General features: G+C 37.1%; 1 protein-coding gene across 1 annotated transcript; it reads right to left on the minus strand.

Moving 5' to 3' along the window:
* Positions 1 to 1,043: 1,043 nt before the first annotated feature.
* Positions 1,044 to 25,116, minus strand: LOC138309040 (insulin receptor substrate 1-like). Its single transcript, XM_069250140.1, has 10 exons — positions 24,461 to 25,116; positions 22,308 to 22,620; positions 19,161 to 19,303; positions 16,933 to 17,075; positions 16,095 to 16,364; positions 15,584 to 15,775; positions 14,183 to 14,319; positions 12,418 to 12,564; positions 11,827 to 11,988; positions 1,044 to 11,613 (listed from the first exon to the last, which is right to left on the minus strand). Exons 1-10 carry the CDS (start codon positions 24,542 to 24,544, stop codon positions 8,489 to 8,491), a joined length of 4,716 nt encoding a protein of 1,571 aa, XP_069106241.1. The 5' UTR covers positions 24,545 to 25,116; the 3' UTR covers positions 1,044 to 8,488.
* Between the last annotated feature and the right edge of the window lie 1,441 nt (positions 25,117 to 26,557).

Genomic DNA, 26,557 nt, shown 5'->3' on the forward strand with positions numbered 1-26,557 from the left:
CCGAAGAAAGAAAGAAACTCGTTGTCAAACAAGAGGCCCAAGGGCCTTAAAGGGCCACTACCTTTCCGAAACGGCTTTTAATTTTTGAAATAGGAATGTAAAACGAGATCAATAATTTTGTAGAGTCGCAGAAGTTATTAACTATACGTTTACTAGCACACTTATCATCACCTTCAGAACTGTTAAATTAGAATAAATAAAATGTTAATTTTCATAACGCGGGTCGTTTTATGTTTCCCGCCGTCGTCCTAAGTGCCGCGCGGTAGTTGGATATCACTGCCAGACGGCAAAACAGCGAAATGAATCTCCACAGTTATCGTACATTAGACAGGAAATCTTGCATATGTTTGGTGTTGTAACCTCATCTTAAGCCATCGATATATATTTTCTTTTGTTATTAATGTTTTTAAGAAACCTTTAAATTTTACTCCGGAAAGGTAGTGGGCCTTTAATAGTCATCTGTCTACCTTGGCAATAGTCCTATAGGAAATGAATTGGATATCGTGTCATTGTAGCGATCTTCGATTTGGGATCAACCAGAGATGTAGCAACACTTTGTCGGGACCATTTCAGGATCATTTCATGCAAGTTTCAGCCAAATTGCACTAGTAGAACTTGAGAAGAAGTTCAAAATGTGTTTTCAAGATGGCGGCTGTGGTGGCCATCTTGGATTTCGGATCGACTCGAAAAATAACACTTTGTCGGGACCCTGTCAGTATTACATATGTATTTCATGCAAGTTTCAGCCAAATCGCACCGATAGAACTTGAGAAGCAGTTCAAAATGTGTTTTCAAGATGGCGACCATCTTGAATTTCAGATCAACCCGAAAAATAACAACACTTTGTGGGGACCATGTCAGGATAATTTCATGTAAGTTTCAGCTAAATCACAATGGTAGAACTTGAGAAGAAGTTCAATATGTGAAAAGTTAATGCACGGCGCACAGCGCACGTCGGACGACAACGGACGAAACATAACGACTATAGGTCATCCTGGCCCTTCGGGTCAGATGAACTAATAAAAACTTCAGATAAATATAAATCAGGTATACATAGATTTTATTTACCTATGTTCTTTGAACATACAATATTGTCAACCTCTGGAGAAAACCCTTATAACTTTGACTTGGCCTCCAGAGCTCCTAGCTTTCAGTGTCGATTACCTGTAGAGTCCGTAGTAGTAATGGAAACTCAAACTTTACAATAGCATAAGGCACGACCAAAACCCGGGTCTCTTGCCAAAGCAATGACTCACTTGACAACCATTCTGATCAATCATAGTTAATTTCCTTCGTCAAATTCAGTAACAAAGGGAAGTTACTCTGTCAGTACTGACAGGGAGTGCGGTGAAAGGAAGTCAAATAGAGTAGACGGAGAATAATTCTGACAATATTGGCGGGGTAAAACTAAGGGAAATAACTCTGACAATACTGACGGAGTAAAACTAAGGGAAGTAACTCTGACAATACTGACAGAGTAAAACTAAGGGAAGTAACTCTGACAATACAGACAGAGTAAAACTAAGGGAAGTAACTCTGACAATACTGACGGAGTAAAACTAAGGGAAGTAACTCTGACAATACTGACGGAGTAAAACTAAGGGAAGTAACTCTGACAATACTGACAGAGTAAAACTAAGGGAAGTAACTCTGACAATACTGACGGAGTAAAACTAAGGGAAGTAACTCTGACAATACTGACAGAGTAAAACTAAGGGAAGTAACTCTGACAATACTGACAGAGTAAAACTAAGGGAAGTAACTCTGATTTATCAGAAAGTTTCACAACACAAGAATAACACATGTACACGACGGACAAAACAGGCAAAACAATTAAAAAAAAGTTTAAATAGAACCAGCTTCAGCCACAGCCACAATATATTTAACAATACAGTAACAAATCTAACAATGTTGCATTTCATGTCTAACACACTGACCACTGAAATTCAATGAATTCATGATTAAAGAGAATTCATCTTTATATTCATCCTGGATACTCCATGGGTAATTGTCACTGACGTTATATCCACACATAGATATTATGTCAGTGATAGTAACCCATGGGATTTCAAAGATGCTGTATATTCTGGGGTTTATGATTTCAATTGAAAACATTTATCTTAAAAATACAATATATAATCAATGCTATCCTGCAATTTTTAAATGCTTTGTTTAATAGAAGACACCACATGAATATATTTAATGAATTATGGAATCCCTTAAAAAGGGAATTAAGATTTTTATTGTGAATAAAATGTTAAATAAGAATTGATGATTCTATTTCAAAGATTTGTATTACTTATTTTTTAAAAGTTTGTTTTTTGTGGAGATGATGATGCCTTAAAACTTGACATTGGTGATTTAAAACTTGAAAAAGATGACTTAAAACTTGAAAAATATAACTTAAAACTTGTTACATAACTAAAAACCAGAGCCAATCACATGTTAGGGACTTCTGTTGACAAAATTTTATCAATACTGACAATTATGTTTTCTGTTACCGGTATAACAAGTAGTTAATGATGTTTTTTAAGACAATTCAGTGAATTGAAATATGTTAAGTTATAATAATTAATTAGTCGGTTTATTTTCACAGCATCTTGGCCAACTGCCTACAGGAAAGAGATTTATACGAGTGTATGTGCTTATTGTGCAGAAATATGAAGTACACTAGATCAAATTTGAATGAATAAATATTTTTTGTGGGTTCAAGCAGTCAAAGGTGAAAGGTCATGCATGTGAATGGTAACTAATTATTTTTATATGTAAAATGTCATTAATGAAATGCCCAGACAAATGAAAAATTAATATTTTGAAATTATATTATATGATTTAAAACAGTTCTTATTTAAATCACAACTTTACTTTGATATATTCAAAAAGGACTTTCTCCAATTTTGACCAAACTTAAACTTGTTAATTTTACAATTTTTGCCTTTCTTAAATGCATACAAGATTTTTGAATATCAAGACTTTATCAAACTAAGTTAATTATTGCCACATATATGACCTATCAGTTATATAATTACCTCCCCTTGTTTCACTTGTACAGACAGAATGAAAACAAAGAGAAGTAACTCTATACAATGTAAAAGACTTGTTATAAAGGGAAACAGATGACTTAAAATACAGATAGCAAAATTATTGCTTGAAACAACTGCAGATAAAATGAAACTTTTATGAAAAATAAAATATTGAGGTGATTCCCATTAAAAGGAAGAATAGGAGAGATAAAAAAGAACACAAACAAAAATAGTCAGATGAAAAACCGTGAAGAATAAAACATAACTTTGACCAGGAGACATAACAATTTTTGTTCTGTGTATTAGTGTTTAAGCATGAGTTCAATCATTCACCCCGTTACTTCCTAATGGACTTTTCATGTTTTCAGACAACGCGAAAGTTGAAAAAAATGGCCGGACATTTGGACCGGCAACTGTAAGTAAGACGAACCTAACAAGATTTGCTGGACCGAACATTAATGTGAATTTTTGAAGTAAACAACTTCCTGCCATTAGTATCCAGGCAGCTGTTTTCATGATTATCTTACCCAGTTTATGTTCTTGCCAGACTTGGCACCTACATACTACTTCAGACACAGAGACGCCATTTCTACCGACTTTTGGTACACAATAATTGCGGGATGGTTGGTCCAGATTTTAAAATAGGCGTTTTGAGTCAAATTTTGCCAGACATGTCCGCCGGACTGGCAAATTTCGCGATGTCTGGCTTTTTTCTTAGAAGAGTGTAAATATGTCTTCTGGTGTGAATGACTTAAACCTGAGTATTACTGAATTCCATCAAGGTTATACCCCTTATCAAATTCTGAATAGAAACAAAAAAAAAGAAAGAAGAAATTAAGGTATTTGAATGCCAAATTTGATGAATTAACTAAAAATTTCTTAATCTGAAAATTCTCAACTTATAAAAGTCTTACTGAAACAAACAAAGGTTCATGAGCATATTTTTTTCTGGGAGTATTATGTAAAGGAATCATATCTAGCTCATAAAGTCTACTATTTGACCTGGATTTGGATACAGCTGATAGAATTAGCCAATTGACCCAAGATTTGACCTTACTTGACCCATAGGAATTGTACCGTTACGTTAGATTTCAGAGTTGGCCTACAAAAAATTTCCAGTTAAACTAAGACTTGATCAATAATCTGATTCAGTCACATGACTCATAGGTTAATACCTGGGTCAGGTGACTGAATGTCCCTCCAGATTAATCTGTATGTTCTAACCTAACAGGTCGGGCTAGGGAAGGCAATGAGCTGGCTGAAACCTACCCACAAATGAATGGATTTTTGTTTAAGTTTCATCCATTGACAGAATTTGTTTTATTGAACTTAGACTTGACTAGTAGAAATGTACAAGTTGACCTAGTCTTGATCCTTAGAAACACACCAATAGTTGACCCAAGACGGAGCCAATAGAAATTTAACCTATTCACCCCTGAAAACACATTTGAACTGTTCTATTTCAAAGGCTAGGAGAGTTCATTATGATTTTTCAGGGGTCAATGAGTAATAATTATAATCACAGATAAAGAACATAGGACAACAGCATATATATACTTCAACATAATCTCTCACAATAACAACACTCATCATTAACAACATCTTTCCAAACTCATTCACACCTGCAGACACAATGAACTTGTCAGAATTAAAGACTGGAAGAGTTCATTTAGAAACAACAGGGGTGAATAAGTCCATTCACACCAGTAACAAAACCCTGCTGGTCGACATAGCATCACCACACAGCTTATCTCTATACATATTCTCAAATTAAAGCTCATTCTAAATAGTAGTGGCAGTTTTTGGATTTAACATTTCAGTCAGTAGTATATGAACAATGCCAGTAATTATAAACTGTATTTTTCTAAATAAATAATAAAATGAATGTACTGATTTCCTGTGGTCATTTAAATGTATACTCCCTTAGTGCCTACATCTTATTCACAGTGCAGCAGTTTAAGAGGAACAAGTACAAAATTCCTGATATCCAACATGATATTATTATTAATACATGTACCTTCACAGTATCATAACAAGGTACATAAAGCATGTATTTTTATTATTGTAAAGTGAGAGGATCAAACATACGGGACAAATTTTAAATATCAACAGAATCTGGTTCACCTATACTTTATATCTCAATTTTAAATTTCATCAATAAGATAATATTTGTTGAAAACACAACGTATTTCATACACTGTACATGTAGTGCTACAAAACACTACACATTTCCTGTATCTTTGTGGTTAATATATCCCCAATACTACTTTGTAATACATAACGTTTTACAACAAAAAGTAAAATCACAACAAATTTAAGGTTGAAGATTAGATGCCAAAACGGAAAGAGAAAAAGTCTTAAATTGGCATAGCTGTGAAGATAAAACTTGGCTACATACATGTATTGACTATTAATTTATGGGTATCAAATATATCATGTATAACCCTAAAATGTCATTAAAGTACCATACATACTAATGTATATAACATGCTTATACATGTATAGGGAAACCTTTGGAACATTAAGTAGAAAAAAATAGTTCCTTATTTGATCTTAACATATTGCAAAGCTGTCTACACTTGACATAGGTAATGATTGTGAAATCTTCAGTTTGAATGAAAACTATGTCGGTATGCTCACAAACACACGACATAACAATCAATACTTACCGAGAAGGATAGATAACCCTGTAATATGCAAATACAGAATATGTGTAGCACTATTTTGTGTTTCCTTTTGACTAAAACCTGTCAATCCAGAATGGGAGAGAACTTTGACAGAAAGCAGCACGAGACCTTTCCTTTTGAATAATCAAAATTTGAGTATGAATTCTAGATACGTTATCATAATGGATTCTGACAAGACTCATTCTGTCTTCAATAACAGAGTTACTTCCCTTGTGGATAGGTATCAATATGTCCAGTGAAGTGCATAAAAACTTAACGTAATAATTGATACCTACTCACAAGGGCAGATAACTCTGTCTTATGCAAATACAGAATACATACACTTGTTGATCAATGGATGCCACATCCAATATCTGAACATTTCCTGTTGATTTAATACTATAAACATAGGTATTATAGCAAAAAACACCATTTAGCACAAGATTTGAAAGATTAGCACAATTAGCTTTCTGTATTTATAAATTACCATACTATACATTGTATATATATTTACAATAAAAGAAAATGCAATTATTGCATTAAAAATGCAACTATATTTTAGTGCAATATTTCTCTCGTAGGTGTGTTAAATTCTGTTGCTAAAACATAAACATTTACAGTATTAAAATGGACAGCAGCTCAACTACAAATCGAAGAATTTACTGTTTAGAACTTTTAAGATCGTATAAAAGACATTTCTCAATTCATTAGGAATTCTAATAATAGTAAGCCTCTGTTTTACAACAGAAGCTGTTTGACACGAATGGAACATATATTGGTGAAATTTTCTTTCACACAAATACTGATGTAATTTAAAATAACAATTTGTTCCATGAGACATTGTAAAACAATTATGTACAATATTAAGGAGGCTGAGCTCATGGGGTATTTTCCACACAGGGATTTGGCACAAACTCACAAAACTAAACACAGGCTCTTGTCTCATATGTCAATATTTACATTTTCACTTCGCTCCGCCTCAATGAAACTAGTAAACTCCGATCACTTCATTTCCCAATGAAGATGCTTGGTCACGCGCTGACCTCTGACCAGCGTGAGAATACATTTTGACATTGTTTACATTTTAACCTAGTTTTACGCCGCTTCAGTTTTGAATGAACTTTCTGGGATGTGGCCTATCGCTGTACATTTAGAAACACAGACAGAAATGTTTGATAAAGTGATATTAGAAATTGTTAGTAATATGATATTACAGATATTTTACACGTATTTTGAAGAAACGATGACTTAGGCTCAAGCCCCGGAAAATGCTGAACATAGGCTACTGAGCGCAGCGATGATCAAACGCAAATAGTTAGGATAATGTGTACAATATATAGATCTATATGTGAACCGGTGACATACATGTAAGCTTAGAAACGATAGATTCCATAAAAATACGCTCAAATACCAAACAGGCTGATTTCAGTGACATAAGCCTAACGAAACGATTCTGCGAGTGTCAAAACCCACGGCATTCGAGGGTCGTTGGAAACCACGAACATTTCAAATCAATGTTTCTCTACTTACTTTATACAGAATTTTAATCCTAAAACTCCAGTTGACAGAGAAGTTATCACATTTCAAGAATAACACACAAGTCTTCCAGTGATCTGCGACTAAATCCCACATTTTAACACGTTTTATTGAGCCCCTGAAGCATGGTTCTTGGACTGCATCGCATACCATAGACACAGGGGTTGGATTTCACAACAGGTTTAGTTAATAAACATTTAACTGCCAGCTACAAACAATTACCAGACGGAAATACAACATTCATGTACATTCCATAACAATCGCAATTGATTTTTAAAAGATTTGATTATGTTTAGATACCAACTATTCAGCATTTTCACCACAATCGTCATTTTCTTCAAAACCGGACCCCTGCTAAATCGAGCAACCGGATTACACTGCTAGTACTGCGCAGTATTTTTTTTATTTGAAGCTACATGATCATGTTTTTATGATACAATTTAAGCCATTAATTCCTGTACATCAAAACAATATTTCAAAATCGCCGTTTTTAATTGTAACAACGCGCAAAGAATGAAGTTATTTTCGGAACTACATTTTATGTTGCCTTGGTGACGAAAAGAACTGACTGGCGGCTGTTCCGTAGCTGTACATACATGTACGATAACTGGTACAATGTTGCAAATTGTATAATAATCTTATACCGAATACATATAATTTGACTTTTTTCAAAAGCGGGATATTTAAATTGGTTAACGTAAATATAAGGATTGATTATCAATTTTGTTGCTTGCATTGACTGATGAAGAAAGTTAATCTCGTGCAAATGTTACATGAACTGCTTCGCAGTTCACTTCATTTGCACGAGATTAACTTTCTTCATCAGTCAATGCAAGCAACAAAATTGACAATCAATCCTTAAATACATCTAATATATATTTTTACTACATTAATGTACATAACTGTTTTATCATATATGCCAAAAATTTTGTACGATAAAAATGGAGAAAATCACATTAACACAACTTGAAAATGTCACAATTTGGCTACTTGCCACGATCACAAAGTATTTCTGTCAGTTTACTAATTTTATATCATAGGTTTTATAATCAAACTTCATGCTCCAACTACATTATGTATCTATGCAATATAATATAGTATATGATGTACATATATATGATGTTGGACAGATTGAGAAGACAAGAGCCTATGTATAACAAATATATTCAGTTGGGCTATGATTTTGTGCCAAAACCCTGTAGAAATATACCAATACACTCACACAATCATCCAAACGTTTCACACTTACACATAAATCTCATATCAATCAAATGAAAACAACACATCTTTGTTACAAGCACTCTTGAGATTTTCAGACTTTTTGAAATCTATTTGAGCATACGATAAAGTCGGACCTGTTGCAGGCTCATCAGCAGACGAGTGCCTGCTTTTTATACGAGGGGATTTGGGGTCGTTACTGTCGACAGTCTCTGATGATCCTAAATCTAACGAAGCATAATTTAACTGCGGACACCCTGGAGGAGTCAACTGCTGCTGAGATGAGGATTGTTGGTGAACAGATTCTAAATTATTTCCTGATGGGTACGTCATCTGTTCGTATGCTCCTGTCAGATCTGAGCAACTGTGACGACTCCTCGGGCTATTGAAGAAGCTAATAGGTACATTAGGGGCTGAGGTTTCATTGGCTACTGGTAGTGTCATGCAGGGCATGCTTTTCTGTTTGTGAAGTTCTGAACCCATTGGACTTTGTCCTGTTGTTACGGCACCGTTACCTTGCGCGTCCATTGACTCCCATGACCCATCTTCTCGCTTTCCATTGGTCGATTCCTCTGAGACTGAAGATATGCTTCCTTTCCTCACCGGTGACATTCGCATGTTTGACTCTAATTTCTGGTTGTACTGTGCAATGGTTGGAGCACTGACTTTACGACCAAGCACCTGTCTATCTAATCCATCGTCTGATTTATTTTCGTCATTAGCTGGCAAAGATACAAGACGCTTTAAGGTGACCTTTGAGAAAGGTCCTTCAAGGCCAGATATCTCGCTTCGCACCGGTAGAGGTCGAAGGTCATCCACATCCAAAGGAGGCTCTTCTGACAATTTGGATTGTTTATTATTGTTACTAAAATCTAATCCGACATAGCCATCGTCATCTTCTTCTTCATGAATAGGAAGTACAGAGCCAACCACAGATTTGATTTCCAGACGTCTGTCTGATAGTTTGTCTTTAGGTTTCACAGATCTCACAGTTTTAGGACTATCACATTTCTGTTTCTCTATAACATTACCTTTAGCATTGTCTAAATTTGATTGCTTGTTCACAACTTTTGGTGAATTTTGTTGTTCCTTCTGCAATGGACACTTTTGAATATGTGACCCTGTCACATCACTCTCTTTAACTTTGTCACTTTTGCTTCCTTTATCATCAATTTGACCTTTATCAACTTGACCTAGAACACTTTTACCTTTAACACTGGCCTGGTTAGATTTCTTGTCATCTAAATCCTTTTCCATAGACTTTTCAGCAATAAATGATCTAACACGAGTTGGATTTTTTACCTCGTCATTGCTTTCTTCCACCTGATGAGAGGAAGGATCAAACTCCATGTACTGGTACGACTCCGTAACACCAGGATCAGGTGGTGCTTTTGCTGATTCCTGATTGGCTACAGAACTGTCATGTGACTCTTGTTTATTCTCCATAGATGTCAACGGAGAATGTGTCATATAATCGTCTGTATTGCCTAAAGAAAACACAACCAATTCTGTAGGCTCTGCTTGCTGAGCTGATGAACCATCATCTTTTTTACTTTTTTCAGAACATTCCATGGATTTTGCACCAGAGTCTGTTACCTTCCTGCCAACATCTGATTGACTACTCCGTATAACTTCTGGCTGGAAGTCCATGTAATCACTACTTGCGACAGGAATGGCTGGCGCTGATTGTGAGGTGTATGATGGGACAGATTCCGGCTTCTTCATGATGCTAGCACGACCATCTGGGGTCTGGTTTTCACCAGAAAATGCTGTACCAGGCTCGTAATCCAGATAAACCTCATCCTGTATACTTGCTGCTTTCTGAAATTTAGATTCTGATTTTGGACTATGTTTACCGTCTTTTGGACTATTTCTTCCCATCTTTTTACTCTCGGCACTTTCCTTTTCCTTTTTCTGTTTTTCTAAAGCTTTCTTTTCACTTTTATCACTTTTATGCTTCTTTCTCCTCAGTGAAAATCTTCCAGACTCTGACCCAGAAGAATCCTTCCCACTGGATCCTTTTGTGTTGCTGTCACTTTTGTCCGAGGAAGCTGGCTGGTAAGGGACATAACTCTCCTCCTCAGATTCTTTTCCAGAGCTGGCTGGGCTCCGACCTTTTACCAAAGGACTACGAGACCCACCAGAACCTGAGTTAAAAGCCACCGGACTGAAGAGAGCGGCTTGGCTCGGGAGTCCGTCAGTTCCATGAGCAGAACTTGCTGTATGAGAAGTAGTAGCATGTGAAGTGCTCCCTGAATGGTGAGAAGGGTTATATCCGATTGGTTTCTGTACCACATGACCAGAAGCCTTGATGATTTTTATATCTGGTAAAGATTTCTCCGGTCGACTTGGACTAATAAAGCCGCTCACAGCTGGTGATGAGCTCAGACTCTGGGATGATGAGCTTCGTGATGTGCCACTGCACTTTGACCCCGCACTGTGACCTTCACCCCCAATTGACATATCTATGTAACCACTGTGATCAGAGTTACGATTCATGTTCATATCAACGTAATCTGACTGCTGTGACGATTTTGATGATGTTTCCAGTTTCCGTAGCGATTCCGCCGAAGAATTTTTAGAAGAGGTAGTGGAAAACCTTCCAAGGGATTCAAATGATCGCTTATGTAGTAATTCCTTTGAAGTGGTTCGTACAGATTCAAATGAACCCATTTGTTTGCCACCCCGTGAACTATGACCGTAGCTGGATGACCTTGGCCTATGACCTTGAGTGTTATACATTTTACCAAAACTTGAAGCTCTTGGTCGGTAACCATAACTTTCACTTGCAGTTCGTGGACGATAGAAATCAAGTTCCATAAAAGAATCAGAATCGTCCGATTTCACCGACGGGCTGTAAGAAGAGGCGTCCATGGGCATGTAAGCCGCCGCCTGATTTTTAATTTTCTGGACAATCAGATGCGGTGCACTGGAGCTGCGTCCATTGTCCGTGACCTTGAGGTTGAGAGGGACAGATGGCTCAGGAACATGGGTGTGGCGATGGATCATCTTGTTACTGACTGGCCGACTGCCCAAGGAATAGGCTCGTTTAGGAAACTCTCCAGACATCGAATCATCAGACAGGTAACTCACGACCTTAGCTGGTTTAAGGTCAGCGGCAGATCTAGGACTCATATCAGTCGGAGTCATGGGGAGACAACTCTCACCACCTGTTAACAAGAGAAGAAGTAACTTAAAATTTTAAATACATGTACTGTTCATTAGTTTTAAAGCAATCACATTTTACATTCCATAATGTCATGTCTGTATAACCTGTGGCCTCCCCTATTTTCAAACAGTGGCTTATTTTGGACTAATACATACTCTTGTTTTGAATTTGAATATGATTTACCACCTAAGTAGATAAATGAAATACAACTTACTGCCCCCTTCCTTAACTGTGGGGAGGGGCTGACTTGTCGGGGTCATATTCATGTCCATGTAGCCTTCCTTTGGACCTCGCTGTGGAATCGGGACAGACATGGAGGACTGTCGGTTGCCATGGTGACCCATCATCATGTAGGAGTTATCACTGCTACCTGTAACTGAAGTTTTATACAACATTATACCACCTAGCATGTTTACACCCAATTTTAAATATCAGCATTGTTTAAAAAGATATCCCATCCCCAATTTACCACCTATATAACTGCCTGATGCTAGGTTTTTATCTCCTCAAACTAAACATTTCACAATGCATATTAGTATTTTACATTATGATTTCTTATAAATTATTTCTTGAATTTAACATAGCTTAAGATCAATGTTTGATATAGGATGATATATCTGCAATGCCAGTGGATGGTAAAATCAGAGGTCGATAAATTCAGAGTCAAATATACCCTTGTAGGAAAAATTGACCTTGGTAAAACAACTGTGTTTCATTATCTGTAAACAACAAGAGAAAATTCAGATTTCAATACCGATAAATGTGAATTTTTACATAGCTGGTATATTGTTGAATAGAGTGTTACCTTTTTCCTGTGACACAGCATGATTGATGGCCATATCCATGTACCCCGTATCATTTCCACCCACACTACTTCCCAGAGAACTGCTAGGCTTCATCTCTATGTATCCTTCATGACGACCTGAACCTGTGATAGCTATAGCTTCCGATGCTGTAACACGATGGTTATATTACTGATAGAGCTGTTATCGTAGAGAAAATGTGCATCGCGATATCGTCAAAATTTGACGATATCGTCACGATAATATCACGATTTTTGCCAGGTAAAATATAAAAGGAATTTATGGAAATATAAGTCATGTTTGGGGGACCAATCATGAAAGTACAATATAGAGTGTAATTTGTAAATAAATAAAGTGAAACATTCATCAAAACAAACATTTATTTGTTATACTTTTAATTAGATGTTTGTTTACAAGTCAATCAGATTCTGTCCGTGTCCGACAGTGCAATGTTTTTGTTTCCTTTCCAACTAACACATGATGGGTTACGTCTGACGACGATATCGTAGATATAAGTTTTTTCAATGATATCGTCGTCTCTTCTCTACAATCGTGATATATCGCGATGCCGATATATGATAACAGCTCTAATTACTGATATAAATATCATAAACATTTCCCTGGAGATTCCTCGCACAAAGATCCACAAATACTGCATAATAAGCCCTCTCTCTCTCTATACCAGGGCCTTTAAGAATGTGTCCCTTGTCTGCTTATAAGCCCCCTCCTGACTTTCCGATGTTATACTTTGTGATTTGTCTAGAAATATTTAATGTAAGGTAAATCTGACTTCAGATAAAATACATGTAAAAGCTTCCTAGTTTTCTTACAGTATCACTTTATCTGAGGTACAGATATTCTGTATTCAAATATTACGAGAGTAACTTAGTCATCTGTCTTTGTGGGTAGGTATTGTGACCTCTAGTGTTTGTGAGCATAACATCATAGTTCTCAGAGAATATGATGTGCTTTTTGCTCACAAAATAATGAAGTCCAGTGATACCTAACCACAAGGGAGGTAACTCTACAACAGGTAAAGACAGAGTACATAGGCCCAATATTTACAAACGCCACTGTTTCTGTATCGATAAACTATGTTGGGGCAGATTTGTTTATTTCCCAATAACTTGAGTGCAGAACGTGACCCGATTCGGTGTGTATGAAGACTTGTAAACATTGGCGGACTTCCTTTGACATGCCTATCTTTACAAATAACGCATGTACTAGACAATCTAAGACATAAAATAAGACGCATTTATTATTGTAAATGTATTATTGCTATTTGACATGAATAAAATAACTGAAATATGAGGATTATTTCTGTGACGTCATGGAAAAAAAGGGTGAGATTAAGCGGTCAGTCAACGGCGTGCTTTTCTGAATGGCTGTTGTGCATGGATAAACATGGCGGCAGTATAAATTTGACGGAGAATGACACAGGTAAATTATTGTATCTGACGTTTTTGTTGATTTTATTGTTTAAATAAAATATTGTAAATATAAGGATTAACCTCTTATTTTGCTTAGTTTATAAGATGATAAACCCAATGGAGCAATTAGTCAATTGTACATAATACGCAATTTACCTCGTGCTCCATTGGGTTTATCATCTCATAAACTAAGCAAAGTAAGAGGTTAATCCTCAAGTAATATAACCCGGCCTCCTATATTGTCAATGTAGGACCCTTAATAACTAAACAAATCAGTAGTAAGATACTTCAGTTATTAGGTTTGCTTATAACGATAAATAATTTTAAAAGCTCTTACCAACTCTGTCCATAGGGAACGGGTGAGGAGGGGATGGAGTGGTGGATCTCACCCCCGCCCCCGGGGACATATCAAAGTACGACGACTCTTCAGTAATTGGAGGGCGCATCGACTCGGGGGTCATAGAACGATGTGACCTGGAAATAAACCAATCAAAGTAAAAAAAAATTTGCACCCTCTATCAATCAATCAATTCAATGGTTTATGGTGTATAGACTGTTATAGAATTACTTTCAGTGTCTTTAGGTTAAGTATTCTTACATATAATATAATACAACAGTCTAATAACACGATACATGTATGATGACATTGAGGATTGGAAAGTAGAGATTTTTTTCCTCATGATAAAATTATGGCAATATATGTTTCCCAATACCACAAGACAGATTGTTACTGAGAAACAAATAGAACCTGGACACTCAGAAAGGACCCCCGCTAGTGTCTGACGTGCCAAGATGACTGATTTTGCCGCCTTGTTTGATTCTAATCATTCATGTAGCCATTTGATTCAAATATTGACTTTAATTAATATCTTAAGCACCATAGACAAATTGATAATAAGTCCAAAAAATGGAAAAAGTCCACAACCCTTTGATTCAGTGACCCCATATCTTTTACCTTTGGGTCAGTCAAAACTTTGGTGATTGACTTCTTGTTTAGGTTCTGAACAACTCTGCTTCATTATAAATGTTGTAGCAAAAATGAGAAAAAAAATTTGTAACCTTGGCCCATGACCTTACCTTTGACAGTCATTACTCCTTGTTTAATTCTGAACACTTATGCATCATAATGTTATAACAAAATGTTTATCAGTAAGAACAACAACATTGTAGATTTTTTTAAATGATAAAATCCCAAGATGGCCCGATTTTTTAAATTGTAAATTTCACCTGAAAAAATTACCAAGCAGATCGTAGGGATGGATGGAGAAATCATCATGTAAAATAATGGTGAAAAATACGCCCAATCAATTAATGTATAATGGTGCAAAAGAAAAAAAAACGTTACAGACTGGACGGACGGGACAGACAGGACCAGACGGACCAGGGTGACCCCCCCCCTGAACGGAAGCGGACAGCACGGCCGGACGAACGGACGGGACAACCTGATTACTATAGGGCACCCGCATCTCCGATGCGGGGGGCCCTCTAACTATACCGTTATAAATAAACAGCTCTGGCTCTCATAAATAAAAGCCTGTCATGTATGCTGTGTAGTTTTGGAGGATGTCAAATGACCGACAACTTCACTAAAATACATGAATATACTACAGAGCACACCCTCCATAACACCCTGTAAAGGCTCACACCTAAATTGTTCAGGACATTCCTCCTTTCAGAACTTATTTAAAAAAGTGGCAGAACAACTTTGACTACAACTAAACTAATATTAAGAACTTACAATTGATCTCCCGGACTGGAGCCATACAGAGAAGCATCTGGTGACAACGCTAGCTGACTGCAGCGAGATCCATGTGACCCTGCACTGTCAGAACGCACACGGTGACCTTGTACTGGAAAGCTTAGCGGAGCATGTGCCATATTCTGGTTCTCATAGAAATGAGACTTTTCAGGGGTATCAAACGAATGTGAGCTACAGCAAATATAAAGAGCATGTTTATAAAGAATGGCAATGAAATATCAGTATAAAATGTTCAGTTACTTTATCTATTAAATGTGAATATCCCAGACTTATTCTTTGCATAGATATTATACTGTACAATGATAAACCTAAGTGTGAATCCCAAGTCCTGAACTCAAGTAATCTAGAAAAGAACCCATAAAATTATACAGTAAGTTTGCAGAACAAATCCCAGTAATATGTAATATGTCAAAGACATGATTATTGCATGTTAATTATCATTTCATAACCATAATCAAGTTAATACAACTTATGCACATTTAAGACTCACTGGAAAGGATTTTGTCCGACTGTAGCCTGCTGAGTGCCGTTATCCATACTGCTTGTGGATGGTCGGTAGACCATGGATGACATGGGACGTCGTCGTGGACTACCCTGTCCCTGTGTTCTCTGCCCCTCACTTCCTGTCCGTGGCCGAACCGCTGGCTGCCCGTTAAACTCATGGCCACTATCTCGGGGACGGTTAATTGTGGAAGTGTTAGTGCTACTTCGCGGTCGGAAGTGACTTTGATCGCTGCTGCTGGCCGATGTTCTCATAGCACTGTAAACACAAACAAACAATAGTGAATAGAACATCAAGTCACATTGTAACAGGCATTCAGAATATTCTTAAAGCACTACATGTCACTTCCATACCCTTCTCTACCCGTCAAGTTTTGACTTGACTTGACATCCCCAAAGCTAACTTATAGCAAAAGCGACCTTTGAGGGGGACACTTTTGACCTATTTTGTGTTGCAAAAATCATAGCTTGACATTTTTATGGATGTCTAAAAAAAATCTCAATTTTTTTTTTTGTAAACGGACATCTATTGTCTGGAAACCATCATGTTGAACTTGGAAGGACCTTTCATCCATTGACACATAGACATATACGGTCACAAACCAGGATCTTTACAGCTTTTTTTTTTTGTAGGAGATAAGGGGCTCTTTATGAACCCGACTTCCCCAATGATGTACCCAAAATTGGATGAAAATCCATCTAAGGGAGATGGAGAGTAGCTTTTGTATCTGTGACAATAGGTCAGATGACCTAATAAGTAGACAGGTATCGACTAAATATCTATGACTTTGAATCCCATAAGTTTATAACAGTTTTATACATTATACCTGAGGATGACTTCATGCATGTTCTGTGCAATGACAGTGTCGTCCACCTGAATCCAAAGCTCGCCTGCGCCCGTTGGTGCGGAACGTCCAACATCCATGAAGAAGTAGCCATCAGAATGACCACACCGCCGGATACTGGCCAACTGAAACAAAACTATTATAATTAGCGAGAATTTAAACACTAGATTAAAGTGAATAGTCGGGCAAAGAAAACCAGTCTAAATGCATTCATTGGCCTTCCAAAAGTTCTCACATATTAATACGACAGTCAAGGTCTGCTTAGTTTCCCAGTTCTGACCATTAAAGTAAAAAAAAGTTGAAAGCATTGAAAGCGAGGCTGCGTGGAAATGTAACCACGGACATAGTGAGCCGGGAGGACGTTTTAGAATTTCTATACTTTGAATCAATTTCTTCGTACGCAGACAGATTTTAACAAGAGATTTTATTTTTCCATTTCATAAGAAATTATACTGGATACATTCAAACCATTTTTACCGACTTTAGCCATCCTTGCCCGACTGTTCACTTTAAGCATAGGCATACATGTTAAGTCTATATAACATTTTATGTTAAAGTATTAAATCTACCATTTTCAAGACCAAAGTACCACTTACCTCTTTAATATCAAAGCTTTAATTTCTATACATAAAAATTTCATCCCATTTTGTACCCATGTGATGTCTCATGAAATTGATTAGCGCGAAATTAATTGGCAGGTACCTGGTATGTAAATTCTTTATATAAGAGTTATCATTATTGCTTAAAGTGCTCTCAAGAGAAGTTTATTTGAAAAGAAGATTGAAACTATTTTATTGGTTATTGTATTTTTGATTTGTATTCCTCTTTGAAAACAGTGTCAAATGACTGACACAAATATTATTGTGTGCAATGCTGCCACTTATTACCCTCCTACACTCACTGATCTGTCACCAATGTTAGCCATGAGAGATTTCTCTGCCGACCACCAAAGTATGACAGATTGTGAACGCTAACCTTTTAACCTTTAAAGTTCCAGTAAAACATGTACAATAATGTGACATCATAAATTCATGTAGTATAACCATGATCTTTTGTTTGTGGGAGAAAAATAAAATAATCATTCCCTTCCTTGAGGGTGTGACAAGGAAATAATAATCCTTAGGTGAATTCTCAACTTCGCTAGCCAAGGGTAATCAGGTGAATTCTCAACTTCGCTAGCCAAGGGTAATCTCTTAGCAAATCTCACTTCAAAACTGAGGTTTTTGCTTTCAAATTCTGATTGGATGCGGCTAGGTTCAGGTAACCAATGAAAACATGAACTCCTTGGAAAGTCATATTACTGACTATTTAATCAATTATTAAATGTTTTAGACCAGCTAAATGAACGTCTTGGATGCATTGCTCTCAAAATAGATAGGAAAGTAAATATGTGCATGGTTTAAATTCTGTTTCACAAAGTTAAACAATTCAATGAAAAAATTGGACACTGCATAAGCATGAAACACAAAAATTGATGTCCGAACTTACTTATAAACAAATAGTTCACAAACACGTTTGGTATTTTGGTTCTGTCGCAAACAACATGCTCGTTTCATAGGGTACTGCTATTTTTACAACCATACAACAATGATATGAGCTTTTTAATTGGTTGCTTATTACATTAAATGGAAGGGGCGCAGAGCGGGAACATCAGTGTTGAAGCAGAATATCTGCCAAGGATTGTTGGAAGAGAGAATCAGACTAACAACTGTAACGATAATATAGATATTATTAAAATAATGGTTTCTCCCCATATGGACACTCCCTTGTAAATGTTACTTCCGGTTCTATGATGTCATCACTTTGCGTGCATGCCATGTATATGATGGAGAATGAATACATGCCAGTCAAGCTGATCAGTTTGTTGGTTTATGTCGAACACAAAGCATCATGAATGACGCTACAAATACCCTTGTCTAGCGAAGTTGGGGAAATTGTAAATGTCAACCCTCAGCAAGCCTCCGATGCGACATTCATGAATTCCCCCAAGGGTTGTGATTTCGTTGTCCCATCATGAACTTATAAAACGATTCTATCAATTAATCTACCTATCATTAATATTAATCATCAGAAGTAAACATGTCCACAGAGATGTTGTACCAAATTGAACCCATGCACCAAAAACTCTTAACAAATTTGTTTTTCAGCTTTATTGTCATAAGTCTTATTTTTGTTTTATTTTTCACACTAAAAAGAAACCTTTAAATTACCTGGAAAGTGAACTCAAATACATCTGAGTTGTTCCTGACAAGACAGATGTCGTTTGTTGACAGACACATGCGGTAATTGCCGCTCATTCCTGGTATCGTGTATCCAAGGCCTCGCTGTTTAATTGTCACCTGCCACACATATTCTGTAAACAAAATCAGCAAAAAATGTAAAATGAACAAAACAACATTTAATTTTCATCGCCGAGTGGTTTTTGATGCTGTGAAACAGCACTCTTAGGTACGCTCGTCGAACCTGTGCACATCTAAACAAAAAGACCACTCTGAGATGAAAATTAAATGTTGTTTTGTTCATTTTACATATTACTTGATGGTAGAGCTGTTATCATATATCGGCATCGCGATATATCACGATTGTAGAGAAGAGACGACGATATCGTTTTTAAAAAAAATTATATCTATCGGACTTATTCGTCGTTCAGCCGTAACCCATCATGTGTTAGTTGGAAAAGGAAACAAAAACATTGCACTGTCGGACACGGACAGAATCTGATTGACTTGTAAACAAACATCTAATTAAAAGTATAACAAATAAATATTTGTTTTGATGAATGTTTCACTTTATTTATTTACAAATTACACTCTATATTGTACTTTCATGATTGGTCCCCCAAACATGACTTATATCTCCATAAATTCCTTTTATATTTTACTTGGCAAAAATCGCGATATTATCGTGACGATGTCGTCAAATTTTGACGATATCGCGATGCACATTTTCTCTAAGATAACAGCTCTACTTGATGGTATAAATAAATTGAACCTCAGTATTCAAAAATACAAACATTGAATTTGTACATACATGCATATGCACCATAAACGTTGTGTTTTGAGTGTTCAGTTGGGACTCAATGATTTTTGTATCACTACGCGTTATCTTGACTCCCATAAATCACAACAACGCCTTCTTCGATGTCTTCCTCCATGGCAGACTTTTGGTTGATTTTGGATTGTGGTTTTTCCCCATCAATTTTACATAATTCATGCTGCTGATCGATTAATGTAATCAAATGTTAGGAAGATAATTGAAAAAAAAAGTTCTTCTAACATTTATAAAGGTTTTTTTTGTTGCATTGACAAACTATATCTGATGATATTATTGCGAAGTAAAAGTCAATAGTTTTGAGTACAAGTTTCCTCCCTTGTTCTGTCACTGGGAGTTGTGTCTTTTGTTTATTGATTACTGCGTTATATTGAAAGAGGAAAAGTACAAAAATTTTCAACATAAACTTACAAAATATAATTATAATATAGATCTAAATATGTATGAGCAACTTAAAGTGACAAATGAACTTATATTGCCATGTAATCTACAATAGCCTTATATAATTAGGAAGACTTGCTAAAGTCTGATGCATTGCATGAAAATTTAATCATGAAATTTTTTTGATGTTAGTGTTCTTATGAATTCAAAAGAAAGGAGAAGGTATGTTAAGACTTGAATATGGCGGCAAAATCAATTCTCCAGTAAAGAACAACATATTTTGCCATATAACAGTTGAATACATTTGCTAACACATTATATCCCGAAAATACCCGCACGTGCCAATTATGTTTACTATGACGTCATCAACATGCAGTTTCCCGCCATTTTTCACAAAAATCATTGAAAAATCATACTTTTTGAGTGGTTTTCTCTAAAACTGAAGTGGCCGCCTTCGTGGAGCAGAAAGAAATTTTCACACGTTGTTTATCGTGTATTTACGCATATCCATGCAAAATATAAAGTTGCCTCCAAGGTGGCGGCCAAATCCATTTCAAGCCTTTTCTAGTATAACCTAAAGATGATGAATTTCTAGCAAATTTTGGCGAGAAGAGGAAAACCATCAAATTTGATGACGTCATAGGTGGAGCACATCGTGTACACTTGGTTATAAAAAAGTTATGTTTTTGATGAAATGGCCAAGTATGAGAGTATTTATTGATGTGAAATTGATCTGGATCAGAGTTAATATTTTTCGGCCTAGAGAATTTAAGGCCAAATACTGGTCCTACCATATCTCCTTTGAGTGTTATAAGCAACCAAATAATGTACCTTTTATTAATGTAACCCGGGTTATTTTTCTAAAAGGGAAACTAAAACATAAATATCCAGAAAATAGTAATATTTTTAATGTTAATATTCTTAAATGTTGTGTGGATACATATAAGATAGGGATATGTCAACTTTGTTGTCTTTGAAGAGATATTGATGATATTGATAATTTTAGTAATTAATAAAGATTTATAAAAAATCATACTCAGATTCTGACCGGTTTTATTGGGTGTTGAAATCGTTATTTCAGAAATAATTAAAATATAGAAAAAACTATTTCATTTATTCTTTAAATATCTTTGTATATTTATATGTTTAACTCCAAAATTTACACTACAATTAGTATTTATTTAAATGAAAAACCAATTTCTTTATTCCTTTGTTTGAAGTCCTTCATTCACAGCATCTATGAGTGACCTTGGCACTTTGATATTGTTTACATGTGCACTGGTTCGCCGAGCGTACCTAAGAATGCTGTTTCACATCATCAAAAATATCTGACTAAAAAACTATTGAATAGCTTGACGGCATGCAGTTGTTGTTGACTAGTTGGACTTGATTGGTTGATCATGATGAGTTTCAGGAATTCAATCACAATATACATTGTATAGATATACATGATAACACCCCTAATTATTATTATTTCATAAAATTTGATTTATATCTTTATTTGTCTTTAATAATTTCAATTTCCCCCCCAATAAACAATGATGTTATCTGAAATAAATTAAATAATTTTTTTTTTTATAATTTCAGGATATTATTTCCCAAGTTTCACAGAGTCAAAATTACTGCATTGTATAGTTATAATTAATTATAACACTTTCCCTAAAAAGGATTAAATTTTCCTTTTGACAGAAATTCTATTCTGATGGTTCACTTTGTCCAAATTTTGTCCTTACAAGCACCATCTCATTTTTTTTTCTCCTGAGCTGCCTCCAGTTTTACCATGAGAAAGTGCAGAGGTGGATATAACAATAGTGATGGTAACCCCTGGAGTATCAAGGGTGTCTGATCAAATACAGTATTATCCAGACAGAAGCTATTGTGACAAAATGTCAAGTTCCAGATCTAGACCTGATATCAACACTTACCAAAGTGTATTCTGGGAGGTACCGTCACACCGTCAGAATATTCTGTTTGGTACTCCAATAAAAATTCCAACCAATGATCTTGTTCCATTGCATTTTCTGCGATGACAGAGAAACAGTCGTCACGTGTGTACAGAGAGATAGCGTTTTTTATACGTGTGTCTGATTTTTTGTTGATATTGAAACACGTGTGTAGATGTATAACACGTTTAGGTGGCTGGCCGTTACGGAACTTCTTTTCGCTGTCGTAATACTCAAATCTGGCAGGGCCACTACTGCTTGTTGACCGCATTAAGAAGAACTTCTTTTTCATTGTCTGAAAAAATTAAGTAATCTGTCATTAAGTTTAGAACACATTACACAATTGTAAACAGAAATTAAGTTACATGTATGTATGTTCCAATTTATAGCATGAATTAGAATGACTAGATAACAGTCAATATGGGAGGAGGGGGTCCTACATATGGGTTCAGTGTTGACCCCAGTTGGGGATGGGGGTAAGGGTCATGGGTTTAGTGTTGACCCCAGAAGGGGTGGTGGTAAGGGTCATGGGTTGAGTGTTGACCCAAGTGGGGTAGGGGTTAGGGTCATGGTTGAGTGTTGACCCCAGTAGGGGGTGGGGGTTAGGTTCATGAGTTGAGTGTTGACCCCAGTAGGGGGTGGGGGTTAGGTTCATGGGTTGAGTGTTGACCCCAGTAGGGGTGGGGGGTAAGGGTCATGGGTTGAGTGTTAACCCCAGTGGGGGTGTGGGCTAGGTTCATGGGTTGAGTGTTGACCCCAGTAGGGGGTGGGGGTTAGGTTCATGAGTTGAGTGTTGACCCCAGTAGGGGGTGGGGGTTAGGTTCATGAGTTGAGTGCTGACCCCAGTAGGGGGTGTGGGCTAGGTTCATGGGTTGAGTGTTGACCCCAGTAGGGGTGGGGGTAAGGGTCATGGGTTCAGTGTTGACCCAAGTGGGGGTGGGGTTAGGGTCATGGTTGAGTGTTGACCCCAGTGGGGGTTGGGGTTAGGTTCATGGGGGTTGAGTGTTGACCCCAGTAGGGGTTAGGGGTTAGGGTCATGGTTGAGTGTTGACCCCAGTGGGGGTGGGGGTTAGGTTCATGGGTTGAGTGTTGACCCCAGTAGGGGTGGGGGTTAGGTTCATGGGTTGAGTGTTGACCCCAGTAGGGGTGGGGGTTAGGGTCATGGGTTGAGTGTTGACCCCAGTGGGGTAGGGGTTAGGGTCATGGGTTGAGTGTTGACCCAAGTGAGGGTGTGGGTTAGGGTCATGAGTTTAGTGTTGACCCCCGTGGGGGGGGGGGGGTTAGGGTCATCGGTTGAGTGTTGACCCAAGTGGGGGTGAGGGTTTAGGTCATGGGTTGAGTGTTGACCCAAGTGGGGTGGGGGTTAGGGTCATGGGTTTAGTGAGAGTGAGGGTGGGGATGGGGTGTTATAGGTTGAGTGTTGGTGAGGTCACGTGGGAATGGGAGTGTGGATGTAAAATGGGTGGGGATGGGGGTCTTGGGTTGTGTAGGTGAGGTGGGGATGGGGGTGTGGTCCAGGATGTGCGATAGGTGGGGATAGGGGGTTATGGGTGAGTGTTGGTGGGGTGGGGATTGGAGTGGGGATGTTCAATGGGGGAGAGGGGGTCTTCAACTTGGGTTGTGTAGGTAGGGTGGGGATAGGGGTGTATTGAGGGTATACATACATTGTAGCTATATTGGTCAAGTGTTGGTAGCAACCAAACTGCTGTCATAGGTTAATCAGAATTATAGTATTAAACATTACTAAAATACATTTATTATAAGATGCCTTTATTTCACATAATTTTTCAAATAATTTTGTCATTATTTTTTTTTATTTCAATGGTCGAAAAAACATTTGTGCTTGAAAAGCTCTTTAAATTTGTTTTGTGATACATTCTATTTTCATGAAATAATCGGTTAGTTTTGTGATACACGTATGTTATAAATAAAATTAAATATCTTATAACCGTTACTGAAAACATGTTTCTATATATCTCATTATATGTATCAGGATCTGTAATAAGGAGTCCTTGTTATCATTACCGACCCTCCACGTGTTTTGAACAAGGGTATTGTTTTCTTGCAAGTGTCTGATCGCGAACCTAGGGTCATCGAGTACAAATGTTAATTACTTGTCCTGTGAATCCACATACCTTCAGCTTTTTCAGGTATCCGGCCTTTTTGATGTCGGAACCAGGCCGCTCGAAAACTAGTGACATTCTCGAGGCTGAATCCATGACTAGTTTTGTTTTCTCTTCTCCCCGTTTCACTTCATATCAAGCTTATTACATGTGGCATTTTGTGTGGGTGAGCCCCACCTTCCGAGCACAGCTGATCGTTTAGCAAGTTCATGGCCAATACGTAGCAGGCACTCCGTAAATACTAATACATGTTAGCATATGGATGATTTACCAATCGATTAACGAATTAAGCTGAAAATCATCTGATTTGTCAGGGTTGGTACATTCAATTGATGAAAAAAATCTGTAATCATTTTACAACTGACTGCATATAAACACACCGAAACTTAGCAGGGCACCTGCTAATATGGATTGGATGTCTATGCTTTATCGTGCGCAGTTAACGACAATCGGAGGTAATGATATCAAAATTAACACTTCAATACTTTCCTCTGTGTTCTTGCTGCTATATCAGGCCGACATCTTTTGCTGTGTATTCGAAGCAATGTTTACTTAAAAACCCAAGGACGGGGCACATCACAGTAGCCATATTGGTAAAAGTCACGTGACTATCCGAACAGAGTTGTAAACAAGTTGTGTTGCGCATGCGTGGATGGTTGTTGTTTTCATTCACACTTGTCAACAACGTTAACGTACGTAATATTTGCACACATTCGCATGACGGAACACGTAAAAGCATGGATTAGAATTTTACACCCCAGGATTTATAACAGCAAAACATTGAACAACAAAAAATAATAACAAATAAATTTATATTGATTTTCGAAGATACGATACATGGGCAAGCTAATTTACTCGGTGAGAGTGAGGAACAAAATAAAGATATTATAATCTACATGTACATGTACATAGGCAAGGTTGCTGTTATTTTTTAACTTTTGTAAAAAAAAACAAAAAAAAAACAAATGCTGAAATCGTTTTAATTATGCACAATAGTTCAATCAAATAATTAAAAAATGTGGTATTTTTGTTAATTTGAACAATTATAAAGATACATCAGTGGCGTAGGAAGATGAAACGTAATGGGGGGGGGGGGGCAAAGGTCCTCAATATTTTGTAACCACCCCCCCCCCCCCCCTCGCGCCGCACCTACAGGAGGAGATTAATTCAACACACAACAAATATATTTTATATACCTTTTTCATATATCATTAAATATAATCCTTGTTCACATTTATAGACAGTGGGGGTCGCTAAAAGGAAATTAACGAATACGCAAATTGGCCAAATTAGCGTGTGAGCGCCGAAGGTGTTTGGGGGGGGGGGGGGTCGGGGTCGGGGAAAAATATTACAATTTAGAATGGCTAAGATAAGTATTTTGGTGTTAGGGGGGGTTCGGGGGGTCTCCCCCGGGAAAATATTACGATTTAGAATAGCTAAGATAAGTTTCACGATGCATTTTGATGAATTTGCGAGCGCCCGAAGGCGCGAGATTTTGGTGTTTGGGGGGTTCGGGGGTCTCCCCGGGAAAATATTACGATTTAGTATGGCTAAGATAAGTTTCACGATGCATTTTGATGAATTTGCGAGCGCCCGAAGGCGCGAGATTTTGATGTTTGGGGGGGTTCGGGGGTCTCCCCGGGAAAAATATTACGATTTAGAATGGCTAAAATGAGTTTTACGATGCATTTTGATGAATTTGCGAGCGCCTGAAGGCTCGAAATTTTGGTGTTTGGAGGGTGCGGGGGTCTCCCCGGGAAAGAAATTACGATTTAGTATGGCTGAGATGAGTTTTACGATGTATTTTAATGATTTTAAAGCGTTCTTACCATGGTAATTTTTCGATTTAAAGTAACCTGCATTTAGAAACGATAATTGTGTCGTCAATCATTGTGCAAACCTGCTCGATCTGAACATACCGTATTCACACCATCGGCACATTGTTTTGTAACTCAAAATAATTATAAATTAATTGTCTTGCTAAGACATATAAACAAAGTAATTTTTAAGAGACATTTTTTGAAATACAAATGTAGTACCTAGAATCCCTTAATGGACATTTATAGTATAGTTCATGTCTATTGAATTTCTACTATTAAAGGTTTGAAC

The sequence above is a fragment of the Argopecten irradians genome, chromosome 15, assembly GCF_041381155.1.
Source record: "Argopecten irradians isolate NY chromosome 15, Ai_NY, whole genome shotgun sequence".
NCBI classification, from domain to species: domain Eukaryota; kingdom Metazoa; phylum Mollusca; class Bivalvia; order Pectinida; family Pectinidae; genus Argopecten; species Argopecten irradians.

Bases quoted from the DNA above. Each gene is read 5' to 3' on its own strand.
- LOC138309040 (XM_069250140.1), bottom strand. From the start codon at position 24,544: ATGGATTCAGCCTCGAGAATGTCACTAGTTTTCGAGCGGCCTGGTTCC. The intron at 17,076-19,160 runs GTAATTTAAAGG...GTTTTGTTTCAG, and splicing joins TATTTGAGTTCACTTTCCAG to TTGGCCAGTATCCGGCGGTG. The intron at 16,365-16,932 runs GTATAATGTATA...TTGTGTTTACAG, and splicing joins ATGCATGAAGTCATCCTCAG to TGCTATGAGAACATCGGCCA.